This window comes from Chanodichthys erythropterus, chromosome 4 (genome assembly GCF_024489055.1).
Source record: "Chanodichthys erythropterus isolate Z2021 chromosome 4, ASM2448905v1, whole genome shotgun sequence".
NCBI lineage: Eukaryota > Metazoa > Chordata > Actinopteri > Cypriniformes > Xenocyprididae > Chanodichthys > Chanodichthys erythropterus.
The window spans coordinates 17,911,517-17,924,857 of NC_090224.1; the positions used below are offsets into that span (position 1 = coordinate 17,911,517).

At 36.3% G+C, this 13,341-nt stretch overlaps 1 protein-coding gene across 4 annotated transcripts in view; it reads right to left on the minus strand.

Moving 5' to 3' along the window:
- LOC137018552 (kelch-like protein 29) overlaps positions 1-13,341 on the minus strand; it is a 307,293-nt gene that overhangs the window by 51,176 nt on the left and 242,776 nt on the right. For all 4 annotated transcript variants that reach the window (XM_067383224.1, XM_067383220.1, XM_067383222.1 and 1 more), the window contains one exon: positions 4,258-4,456. In XM_067383224.1, coding sequence (XP_067239325.1) covers positions 4,258-4,456 — 199 coding nt within the window. The remainder of the gene's footprint in view (positions 1-4,257; positions 4,457-13,341) is intronic.

Genomic DNA, 13,341 nt, shown 5'->3' on the forward strand with positions numbered 1-13,341 from the left:
TGACAAAACTACCTGTTTTTGCAAAAAATCTCTGGTAAAAAAAAAATATTTAAGGCCAGTAAATTTTCACCAGCCATTGGCAGGTGTGGCAAAAAGTTAGTTTTAGGCCTTGTATACATAGCCTACAGGGGTATTTACTATTTATTTAAGGTACTTCAAGGAATACCATGGTATTTTCAAGGTACATTTCTAAAAAAAATATGAAAGTAACAGTACTTTGTTAATTAGTGAATAAAGATGCTCAAAAACATTAATGCAGAACATTCAAGTATGTTGATGTATAATCTTTTGTGAGTGATCTCATATAAACAATTCAAAAAAATGAAAACTAGTAAAATCAGCTGTTAATCTGCAATCTGGTAAAATTGCTGCATGAAACATTTACCAGCTGTCACACCATAGAAACAAAACTCACTCAGCATCATAAAATGACATTTGTTTACCAATTACTTTAACTCCTCCATGCAGAAAACAAGTTCTGTGGAGTGACATGACATTCACGCACAGCTCGTAAGCACCTTTCAGACAATAATTAAACCTTGCTTTATTGAAGAGAGGCTCTGACTCCTGGCCGCCAAAAAGGAAAAATCTTAGAGCCCAAGAGCAATTTGTTCCTCTGCAGAGGCTACTTATTTCCATAAATATCTTGTTTAATAATAAAAACAAACATGTGCTGAAAGGTTGGAAACTATGCATAGTATTTACCAAGCATTTAGAGATGTTTATTAAGAAGAACTCTGGCATATCTGGAGTCAACTGGAGTCAAGCAAGCAGTGTGATTTTTTGGTGTGGCCGACTCTCTATTTCGCTTGACTGACTCACTATAACTCTCAGAGCTTACTCAGAACTATATGAATCACTTTTAAGGTTGGAACAAATATCTGTGATGGGAAAGAACTAACTAAAAGTAGTGATGCCATTAACCTACCTTCATTTTTCAGTATTGTGTCAATAGTGTAGCTTTTAAAGTAACAAACTGCTTTTCCATGAAATTGTAGTGTGACAAAATGCACACTGAAGTTCTAATCATACATGTTCTTTTGAACAGTCTCTCATGTAGGGTTGAAAAAATCTAAGTCATTTTAAATGAAGTAAATTGAATCACTCTAAAAAATGCATTCATTAGTGATTTGATTCATTCTTCAATCCACTTTAGTTAATCGACTCATTTGAACAGTTCACGTAAATCAACCCAAAAAAAAGAAAAGAAAAAAGGATTCAATGATTTAAAGGTGCCCTAGAATTAAAAATTGAATTTATCTTGGCATAGTTAAATAACAAGAGTTCAGTACATGGAAATGACATACAGTGAGTCTCAAACTCCATTGTTTCCTCCTTCTTGTGTAAATCTCATTTGTTTAAAAGACCTCTGAAAATCTCTCCAACAGTGTGCAATGTTAGCTTTAGCCACAGAGCACTATCAAACTCATTCAGAATCAAATGTAAACATCCAAATAAATTACGCGATTAGACATGCTGCATGACGAACACTTTGTAAAGATCCATTTTGAGGGTTATATTAGCTGTGTGAACTTTGTTTATGCTGGTTAAGGCAAGCACAAGCTCCGGGGGAGGGGAGCACGAGATTTAAAGGGGCGGCGCTGCATGAATCGGCATATTTAATGATGCCCCAAAACAGGCAATTAAAAAAATGAATAAAAAAAATCTAAGGAGTATTTTGAGCTGAAACTTCACAGACACATTCAGGGGACACCTTAGACTTATATTACATCTTTTAAAAAGACGTTCTACGGCACCTTTAAGACCCCCGTACATATGCGTGAAATTTAAATATTTAAATATATAGTCGCAGATTTCCATATAACAACAACAATACACTGTGATCACGTGCTGTCAAGCTCCAAAAAGTACAAAAAAGCACTATAAAAGTATCAAAAAAGTAGCCAACTATATTTTAAATCTTCTTAAGCCATGTATGCGCGTTTTGTGAGGAAAAGACAAACATGTCATTGTTTACTGATAATCTGCACATTCATCTTTGCTTTAAAATAAAGTATGGTGCATATAGAGCGCATAAATGATTTAACACATCAATAAAGTCTATTGCCACCAAAAATCATGACATCAAAGCTAATTCGATAAATCAATTAATATTAATTTGATACATTCACTTTTTTTTATTATTCATTTATTCAATGTTTTTTTGTGCTAGATACAGCAAATCCTGTTCAAATCATCTGATGTAATATATTTAACAAGATTTTGCCTGCTTAATTAGCTTCTACTTATTATTTTATTTTATTTTTAAAAAAAAGAGCTGCTACACTGTAGTTGAACTGCTCCAAATAATAAATATCTTAGCAAACTACAGTTCCAGGTAGCTTCCCCAACTCTGATACATACATATGGTAATTATGATGTGTGTTTTCTGTGTGTGTGTGTGATATCGCTCCTGAGAGATTGATCTGGGTCCAGTGGGGGAGGGATTCAGCTCTTATACTGCAGTGGGCAGAGATCAATAAAACTCAGGGGCGAGAGAAAGAGAGCCACAGTATATCAAGATTAAATAAATGTACAGCTCACTCACGGGCTCACGCCTCGCTGAGGGAATCATGGGGGCTGGAGAGGCTGCGCGAGGAGAGCGAGAGTGATTTACAGTGCTGCAAGAGGACAGCCTTATTGAACCATAAATTAGTTTGCTTGCATTTTTACAGCAGCTTGAGATTGACTTCAGATACAGTCAGATCCGACACAGAGACACTGAGATCACAACTATCAGAATAACCACACTTTATGCATAAGATCCCACCCTCTCTTCAGACAGTCTACAAAAGCCACACCTCCTCCAAAACACATGAACGGACACAGCAGAGTCTGCAAAGCATCACGAGAGACTGCGTTAAATTACCTCATGTCTCAAAACACATAACATTACAATAATAATGAATGTAAACAACTTACAGAGCTCTTACTTACACCACCTGACTGCTGCAGATTCATTTTTGGCATTGATAGTGTTGACAGAAACGCATAAATCCGAGTCTGAGGATGTGAACAGCTTATGTACAATTACATTTTTAATATACAACTCAGTATTTTTATTTCAGTGTTGTTTATTAAGTTAATTTTATTTTCCGTTTCGGCATTGGTTTTCTGCAAAGTGAATACCTTAAAGGGTTAGTTCACCCAAAAATGAAAATTCTGTAATTAATTACTCACCCTCATGCCGTTCCACACCCGTAAGACCTTCGTTAATCTTCGGAACACAAATTAAGATATTTTTGTTGAAATCCGATGGCTCCGTGAGGCCTGCATAGCCAGCAATGACATTTCCTCTCTCAAGATCCATTAATTTACTAAAAAAAATAATGACTTATTTAGTGATGGCCGATTTCAAAACACTGCTTCAGGAAGCTTCGGAGTGTTATGAATCAGCGTATCGAATCATGATTCAGATCGCGCGTCAAACCGCCAAACTGCTGAAATCACATGACTTTGGCGCTGTGAACTGCTGATTCGACACGCTGATTCATTTATGCTCCGATGCTTCATGAAGCAGTGTTTTGAAATCGGCCATCACTATGTAAGTCGTTATTTTGTTTTTTTGGCGCACCAAAAATATTCTCATCGGTTTATGATATTAATATTGAACCACTGTACTCACATGAACTGATTTAAATATGTTTTTAGTACCTTTATGGATCTTGAGAGAGGAAGTGTCATTGCTTCCTATGCAGGCCTCACTGAGCCATCAGATTTCAACAAAAATATCTTAATTTAACAAAGGTTTTACGGGTGTGGAACGGCATGAGGGTGAGTAATAAATGACATTATTTTCATTTTTGGATGAACTAACCCTTTAATTTCGGTTTCAGTGTTTCCATAGAAAATTCTTTTCAGTGCATCACTGGTGGGAACTTTATAATGACATTTCAGGATGTCTTAAAGCATGGATGCATGTAACAGCATTCATGACCCATTTAATGTCCATAATGTGACATATTTCTGAATATTCTGATACAATTAAAAAAGAAAAAAGAAAAAAAAAAAATCACAGATTATGGTATCATCTATTTTAGATGAACCTTTTCCTACATGGCTCAAAAAAACGAAACTGTGATTGATCTCTTTATATCTCAGCCAAACTGTCTCTTCCTGCAAGCAGCTGGTTCTTGAGCTAGAATAAGCTGCAATGTGGGACGGAACTTTTTAGTCAAAGTTCTGGCTGAGGTAACGTGAGACTAGTGAAAGACAGATGAGAACTAGAATGTAAAAGGTTGGAATGGTGAGTCAAACCTGCAGAGAGTCTGGGCCGCGTCCTGGGCGTCTGCATCTCCTGCCGCGCATGAGGCAGCATGTGGTACCGCTTGGCCTCGTTGACCAGGTCTCGGCAAGCCTCGGACGATTTAATCAGCTCCTCATTGTCCACCACATTCAGCAAGTAACTGGGGTGGATGAATGGAAGTCTAACGACGGCCAGCAATTCAGATATGTGCTGTGAGAGAGAGACAGAGAGAGAAATATATTCAGTATGTGATTTCAGTCTGAGTTTCTTGTCTGCCAATCATTCCCTGTGGCATTACTAATAAAAGGACTGCAATGATTCAATTCAACTGAATGATTCTTTTAGTAGATGAAGACTGAATAGAAGTCTAATATACTGAAAACTTACCACTTCTTTGTACCTTGTACAAAATAGAAAAGCACCATTTATTATGATAAAACAGTTACCAGTGTGAATCTTTTAGTAAATGCAGTCATATATAACAAACTGTCAGTATCTACACCGATTTAAAGGTGCCCTAGAATTAAAAATTGAATTTACCTTGGCATAGATGAATAACAAGAGTTCAGTACATGGAAATGACATACAGTGAGTCTCAAACATAATTGTTTCCTCCTTCTTATATAAATCTCATTTGTTTAAAAGACCTCCGAAGAACAGGCAAATCTCAACATAACACCAACTGTTATGTAACAGTCAGGATAATTAATATGTACGCCCCCAATATTTGCATATGCCAGGAATTACACAAGGGCAGTATTAACGTCTGGATGTGCACAGCTGAATCATCAGACTAGGTAAACAAGCAAGAACAATAGCGAAAAATGGCAGATGGAGCAATAATAACTGACATGATCCATGATATCATGATATTTTTAGTGATATTTGTAAATTGTCTTTCTAAATGTTTTGTTAGCATGTTGCTAATGTACTGTTAAATGTGGTTAAAGTTACCATCGTTTATTACTGTGTTCACGTAGACAAGAGAGCCGTCCCTATTTTCATTTTTAAACACTTGCAGTCTGTATAATTCATAAACACAACTTCATTCTTTATAAATCTCTCCAACAGTGTAGCATTAGCTGTTAGCCACGGAGCATAGCCTCAAACTCATTCAGAATCAAAAGTAAACATCCAAATAAATACAATACTCACATGATCCAAAGCATGCATGACGAACACTTTTTAAAGATCCATTTTGAGGGTTATATTAGCTGTGTGAACTTTGTTTATGCACAGCTTGGGAGGGGGCGGAGAGCGTGAGCAATTAAAGGGGCCGCAGCCTAAATCGGTGCATAGTTAATGATGCCCCAAAATAGGCCGTTTAAAAAAAAATTATAAAAAAAAAAATCTATGGGGTATTTTGAGCTGAAAGTTCACAGACACATTCAGGGGACACCTTAGACTTATATTACATCTTGTAAAAAAACGTTCGATGGCACCTTTAAAGGCGACAAAAGCTGATTGTGTTGTCACCTCTCGTCGGCTGTGTCTCGGCCAAAAAACTGCACTTGAACACACCAAAAGGACTACAGGTGACTGTCAACTAGCATGTGCATTCTGCAAATGCGTGTAAGGAAATAGCTGTCTATATCAGCAGGTATCAATAGTCTATATTCATCATTCAAAAAGGGAAACTGAATCTAGGACTGTAGATATACAAACTGTAAACAAAGCTGCGCTTGCTTACCATTCTGAATATCAATCATGCTGATTACTTTCTTCATTCCAGGCGGCTCATGTTGTTATGAATATATTCACGTAAAGCTCAATTAAGATTATGTAAAATCAGAACATCCTGACTGAGCCGTCTTGACATCTTTGCTCGCTTTCATCACTTTTACTTTATTTATTTATTTATTTAAAGAAATATATATGCACACACACACACACACACACACACATATATATATATATATATATATATATATATATATATATATATATATATATATATATATATTTTTTTTTTTTTTTTTTTTACTCTAAATAAGAAACTAAAACTGCAAGTAGGTAGTGATAAATGTCTAAATGAGTAAGTCATTGAGTCATTCATTAATTTGATTCGTTCAAACGACTAATTAATTCAGGAATTAAGTAAATGGTTCTCTTTATGAATGGGCCATTGAATCATTGGTTCACTTGTTGACAAAAGTGAGCAAAGGCAGACTTAACTATATCATTATATAAATATGAGATAAAAACTCATACATTTTTGCCCTGAAATCTTGAATTTTAGGGGCATATAACTATTCTATAGGCTCCATCACACAGTGAGTTGTTAAATCAACAGTATATGTCTATATGTTTATATATATATATATATATATATATATATATATATATATATATATATATATATATATATATAAACATATATACATATATACATACACTCCATATGTATATAATGTATCTGTCAGACTGAGGTAGGGTTGCTATGGTGAGGACTATCCATAGCCAGCTTGTTTGTTCAGAGTCATCCTCAGTGGGGCGTTTGCTCACGTCAGCGTTAAATGCTGTAAACATGAGTTGACAGGGACAGCGGCCAGCCCGACCCCCTCACCTCTGTGCTCACAACGCATTACGTAAACACCCAGAAAAAAAAACAAAAAAACAGACACGGACAGTGTGAACACCTGGGCTTCTGTTGACTCTCAGAGCGAGACGTGGAGAGATTTTACCTGATCTGACCTTGACAAAGTACTCTTACTATCCATTCCTCATTAAAGGCAACATTTCATAGTGAAAGTGCATATTCAATAAGAAAAAAAAGTAGGACGAGACTTAATTTTATCTACTGGGAATTTAATGGATTGTGAAAAGTATGCAGAGGCTGAAGGTCAAAATCACCCGTGAGAGACACTCCATGTATCCAAATGCTAAGACTTCATTTTCAAATCTATCTGTACTTTCAATTATTTATGTAACTTTTATTATCTTAAACTTTAAATTACTGCCTTCATTATTGGAAATTGGTTTAGAAAGGATGCATATACTACAACCTAAAAAAGTATAGAAAATATATAATTGCTACCATATGCATTATTGGATATTTTTGTTGTTAAAAATAAAATAAAATATGTATTTATTTATTTATTTAATATAGGTATATTCAATAAATAAATAAATAAATATTTGTTTAGCTAGTTCATCAAAAGAAAAATATAAATGAGAATAATAATTTAAAAAAATCAGCCAATGACCAGCATAGTACCAAGAAGGACATTATAACTAGTTATTGCGTGCACAATAGTGATGCACAATAAATCCAGCTATAATAGATCAATAAGGTCAATTTTCTAATTGTTAACATGTTAGCTTGAGGTTGACATCCCAGCACTATTAATCCAGCATAATAAAACTCTTATTTGTTGAAAAGTCTCTCGACATTCCTTACCCAGCATCCCAAAGCAAAAACAGTTTACTTAGCAAACATGTTCCCCAAACAATAGAAGGCAAGAGGCCAGATGCAGATTTCAGAAATGTGTGCCAGCTCTCGGCACGGCCTTACACAATAGACATACTAGGCTAAACCATCCTGGATCTGAACTTTTTGGTTTTCCTCACTGCATTGGCAAGACGTCTGCCTTTATGGAATGTTAAATGCTCTGTGTTTACATGTCATATGTGCATCGTTTGCATACTGATATAATAACCTGCATGTTCATTTTAGCATATGTCCCACCAACAGGAACACATATCGTTGAACTGTTCCATCATCCTGACTGTGAGATCAGGGATTAGGGATCCCAGTGAGGATCTGATCTAAAATAATGTCACGGCAGACGGACGCTCCCCTGGTGCCGCCCCCCTCCCCCCTCCCCTCCACACACACTCCTGCCAGCGAACGGGTTTAGCCGACCCAGCCAAACCGCTTTGGACTGGTTAGAGAAAATAATCACGATCTCCCGGCTCGACCCGGCCACCGGGACCAGACGAGGGGGGGATTTTAGCTCCAGCTCATAAATCTGAACAAGTAAATGCATTGCCGGTGCTCGTAGGCTCCTGTCTTGCACCGGCCGATTAAATGATAAAGATAAAATATGCAACCCTCCAGAAGAAACGAAAGAAGCAGCAGCAGCTCAGCGGTGACAGATTTCAGCCTGAAGGATGAAACAGAGGAAAGAAATCAAACTCAGATGAAAATAAGATGAAGAATTCCACTGTGATCCAGATCTTAATATAGGCATAAGCCTTTAAAGGGGACATACACCCTGAAATTCACATATATTGTCAAGAGAGAAAACTTTTTAAAAAGTGTGTAAATTTTGCATTACTATGTTTATTTAGCATGTAAGTTGTAACGAAGCGGGACTCAGGGTAGGATCCATATGCAAGCTTTAATAGACTGAGTTCATAGTCAAACAGGCAATGGTAGAACAACAGCAAACAAGTATGGCAGAGAGCAGGCAGAATCGTAGTCAAGGAACAGGCAATGGGTCAGGGCGGTCAGATAACAATCGTAAATCCAAAACAGAGCAAACAGTCCAAAGGGCAGGCAGCAGAGAATCGTACACGGGGAACAGACAGGATCAGTAACAGACAAGCAAACACTATGAAAAACGCTCAGAATTGCCACAAGAGTAAACAAGACCTCGTAAAGTAGTTGAGGGTGTGAATGGTTTAAATAGTCCAGATAATGTGCTGCAGCTGGGTGTGGTGATTACTGATTGGTGGAGTGAGTGCAGGTGATTGGCAGGGAGGATGCCGGGAAATGTAGTCTGGGAATGACTGGGAACGTGACACAAGTAGACCTGTGATCAATATATATATAAAAAAAAAATAAAAAAAAAATAAATAAATAAAATATATATATATATATACCAATATTGATTATATTATTATTATTATATATTAAAATATTTAAATGCATTTAGTGTGTATATATATATATATATATATATATATATATATATATATATATATATATATATACGTGTGTGTGTGTGTTGTTAAATATATATATACATGCATGTGTGTGTATTTATATATACATATATGAAACTCTATATATATTTCTTAAATATATACATGTATTTATATATTTATATATACATAAATATACACAGGACACACATATATTATGTAAACATACTTTAATTTTGTATATGATTAATCATGATTAATCGTTTGACAGCACTAATTAAACATGGAAAAACATCTTAAATTTTCACCCCCAAAAAGGATTTTAAACATTTATATATTTATTTATATCTCAGGTTGGTTTCTTCAAGCGTCTTGGAGACACGGCCACAGTTCTTCTGGATTTAGTTTGTCAGTTTCATATGTTTCTTTATGTAATCACAGACGGATTCAACGATGGTGAGATCAGATCTCAGTGTGGAGCACTGGCTGCTGTCAGACTCCTTGTGCATACAAAAATCTCACTGGATTATTACAATTAATGGCAAAATGTAGGGCTGCATTATTAATCCCATGAGATTGTCATGCGTGTCTCATCAGTAAAGCCGGTTCTGTGATTGGCGGTAAATGTCCATCACCTGCTTTCAAATGGAGCGGCACTTAATATACAGAGCCGTAGTTCGCGGACAAGCTACGCAATATCGCGTTCATAATCACAGATGAATCGCCTTCGATTATGAACGCGATATTGCGTAGCTTGTCCGTGAATTACGACTCTGTATATTAAGTGCCGCTCCATTTGAAAGCAGGTGATGGACATTTACCGCCAATCACAGAACCGGCTTTACTGATGAGACACGCATGACAATCTCATGGGATTAATCGTGCAGCCCTAGCAAAATGAATGTTTAGAAATGTGAACTGAAATTTCCTACTGACACACTACAGCAAAATATATAAATAACTGACCTGAAACCCTTTTATGGGGGTGAAAATACTGACATGTAAAATAAAGACTTTTGCACAGTACTGTATATAACATATTTTAGAAATGAATATATTGTAAAAGTAATTTTCTGTAAAATGAAATTTCAATAAACATGACAGACATGTTTTATACTGATATTAAAGATATTTATCTGTGGAAAGTTGAAGGAATGCTAAACTTTTCTTTTTTTTTTTTTTTACAATGAAGCAGCTGTGTTGGGCTGTTATACCCTCTCTGACCTCTAACCCAGCACACCACGCAATAGAAGCGCACCCATCGCATGCGGTTGTGTGAATTATTCAGCCATAAACAGCACCAGGGCGACTCACGCTAAGGGCATTAGCTGCACACAGACACTCCTCCCACACACATCCTGTATCCCTCTGCCTCATTTATATTCATGTATCCAGCACCTTGCGCTTAGACTCCTTCCAATGCTAGGCTCAATTTGTCAATGAGCTTAACGACGCCAATCTCCTGTGCATTAAATCAATGCTAAAGGCATCTGACATCCTCTGCTTAAACTGGCTGCTTCGGTTCTGCCTGACGGACTTCATCAGAAGGGGGTGTCAGGGTCGGATCTGTGAATCAGCACTAATTCATACACATCAGGTTCCCAGTGCGGGCGGCAAAGTCCCTATCCTCTCTCTGCTGTCTCGTAGAGCTATTTGTCTTCGTGTCCAGGCATGCCGCTGGCGCATTTCCCTTTTGTCATCCAGGACCTCCAGAGACAGGGGGTCCTTCTATTCCTGTCATGAAATTGTCAGGTGTTGATCACCATGGGGAGGTGACAGGCCTTTGAGCTGTATGCATGAGGAGACTGGAGATCACACAATGTGCTCTCGGCAGCAGAAATATAAATTAAGAAATGCATGGATTATGGTTAATGTTTATGGATATGAAAAATATAAATGTACAGAAATTACTATAAAAGTATTACTATGAATATTTACATTCAAACAAAATGTGCAAGAAATCTAATTTGTATAAATATAATATTTGTATATTTGTATAAATTATATATAAAATATTTAATTAATAAGTATTCAAATCAAATCTACAATTTTTAGAAATATAAATAGAATTTTTTTGAGTGTGTATGTGTATATATACATAATTAGAACATTATTATACATTATTATTACATTTTATTGAACATATTTTTTTATAATACAATCTTGTGTATACACACACATACATATATATATACACTTATACTCACATACACATTATTAAAATGTGTTCATGACTAAAAATGACTAATAAAGCTAGAATTGTTATACACATAAATTAAAATTTTAATTTCAAAAATAATATATTGTTTCTAATATATTTATACACGTAATATATTGATATACAGAATGTACTTATACTGTATGTATTTGAAAAGTAAATGAATATTCAAATATTGTATTCTAGTAAATATAGGGGCTTTCACAATTTATTTTGATGCTGAAAAAAATGCACATTTCACCTTTAACATCTGGAACATACAGATGTAAAATGCGCAGCTTCTTTAAATAGTCAATTAGTAGACACTTTTACCTGAAATGACATGCCGTTCACGTGTCCACCTCCACCAGCAGCACTTTAAGTTATATGCATTAGCTCGACTCATTCAATATGCAAGCGGTATCGGCTTACTAGTGAGACATTGCACGGTATCTCACCTTCCTGTCCCAGACACAATACTTACACACCTCACCGGCCACATTAAACCTGCATATGAAGCATCAGCTTGAAAACTATCCGACCTACGAAGACAAGCGCAGTGAATGCATCAAAGCACAACACACACAGTGATGAACGCCGACTCTCCCGTCAGGGCTAATCAGTCTGATGGCACGCTGCGCTACAATGACAGAGTCTAGGTGTGAGCCTGCTGGGGGCCCTACAGTGACAAGAAGAGTGCATGGAGCATTTCCACTTCCTGCCGTCAGCTAGGCAGCAGGAAGCAGAATCTGGGTGTCTATTGCTCTGTTCTGAAAACTAGTGGGCTGCCTACCTAGGCAGCATCCTAACCATCATGGAACCTCATAAATGACTGATTTGAAACACTTTACATAGGCACCCACATGAATAGTAATCCACATGAGACTCACTATTGATTCCAATACAGACCTTAGTGTCTTGATATGCTAATGGTGCAATACTCAAATCACTATAAAATTCACAAAATGCACTGCAAAAAAAATGTGTCTTGTTTTCCAGTACAAATATCTAAACATTCTTAAATCAAGATACAATTACTTGAGAAGCAAAACGACATAAAATAACGTCTTGTTTTCTGAAAAATGCATAAAAAAGGAATTTCTTCGTCAGTATTTTTTCAAATTTTCCAGTACAAATATCAATATCTTGAAAAGAAAATTACTTAAGATATTAAGGAATCAGATTTACTAAACAGGGCAAATTAGGGTGGGTGCAATTCCAAAAAAAGCGCCGATGGGAGTGGAAAGTTCTGCACGTGATCTACTGAGGATGTGCAAATTAAAGGCTGCGAAATACGAGCTTACATCATGTCGAACAAAATCAGGCCAAAACAAAGCTTGTTTTGGGAGTTTGAAAGGGCTTGCTGCAAAACACCTTCGTACTACCATTGGTCCGTGACAATAACGTAATAGGAGGATGTGTGCTGAGGCTCCGCCTTCTTTCACGTGGAACTCTTCTCTGATTCATTTAGTAGAAAATGAAGTTGTGCTTCTGATGAAATGAGGCACTGACACTGTTTTTCATGTTTTATAGTGTAAAGCTGCTTGCAATCTATTGAATAAAATGCCATACAAATAAACGTGACATGTCTTTAATGGAGGGCTAATGTGCAGAGCTTGTGCTAACATACCCATGTTGTTATTATCAGATGCTTTTCTTATGCTTTCTATAAAAATATTTGCTGTTTTCTCATTTTTGTTTTTTGTGTTAATTTTGTTACTAAGAGGAAAGCATGTAACCAATATTTACTTATTCATCTAAAAGCCGCTCTCAGCAGTGTGGGTGGAGTCAGATGTTTGATATCAGTATCTCGCTACTCACGTATTTTGAACTTTGTTTTACCCCTAAACGAAGAACAAAAAAGAACTTTGCCCTTAAAGATCACAGACGCAGCCAGTTCATTTCCATAATAACATGCAATCTACCAAGAGCAGCATAACATCTGGGTTGAAACATGCCTTTTTTGGGGCGGTAAATAATGGCACAAATACCAGCAAATTGACTAGCGTAAACCTTAGTAAATCACCTT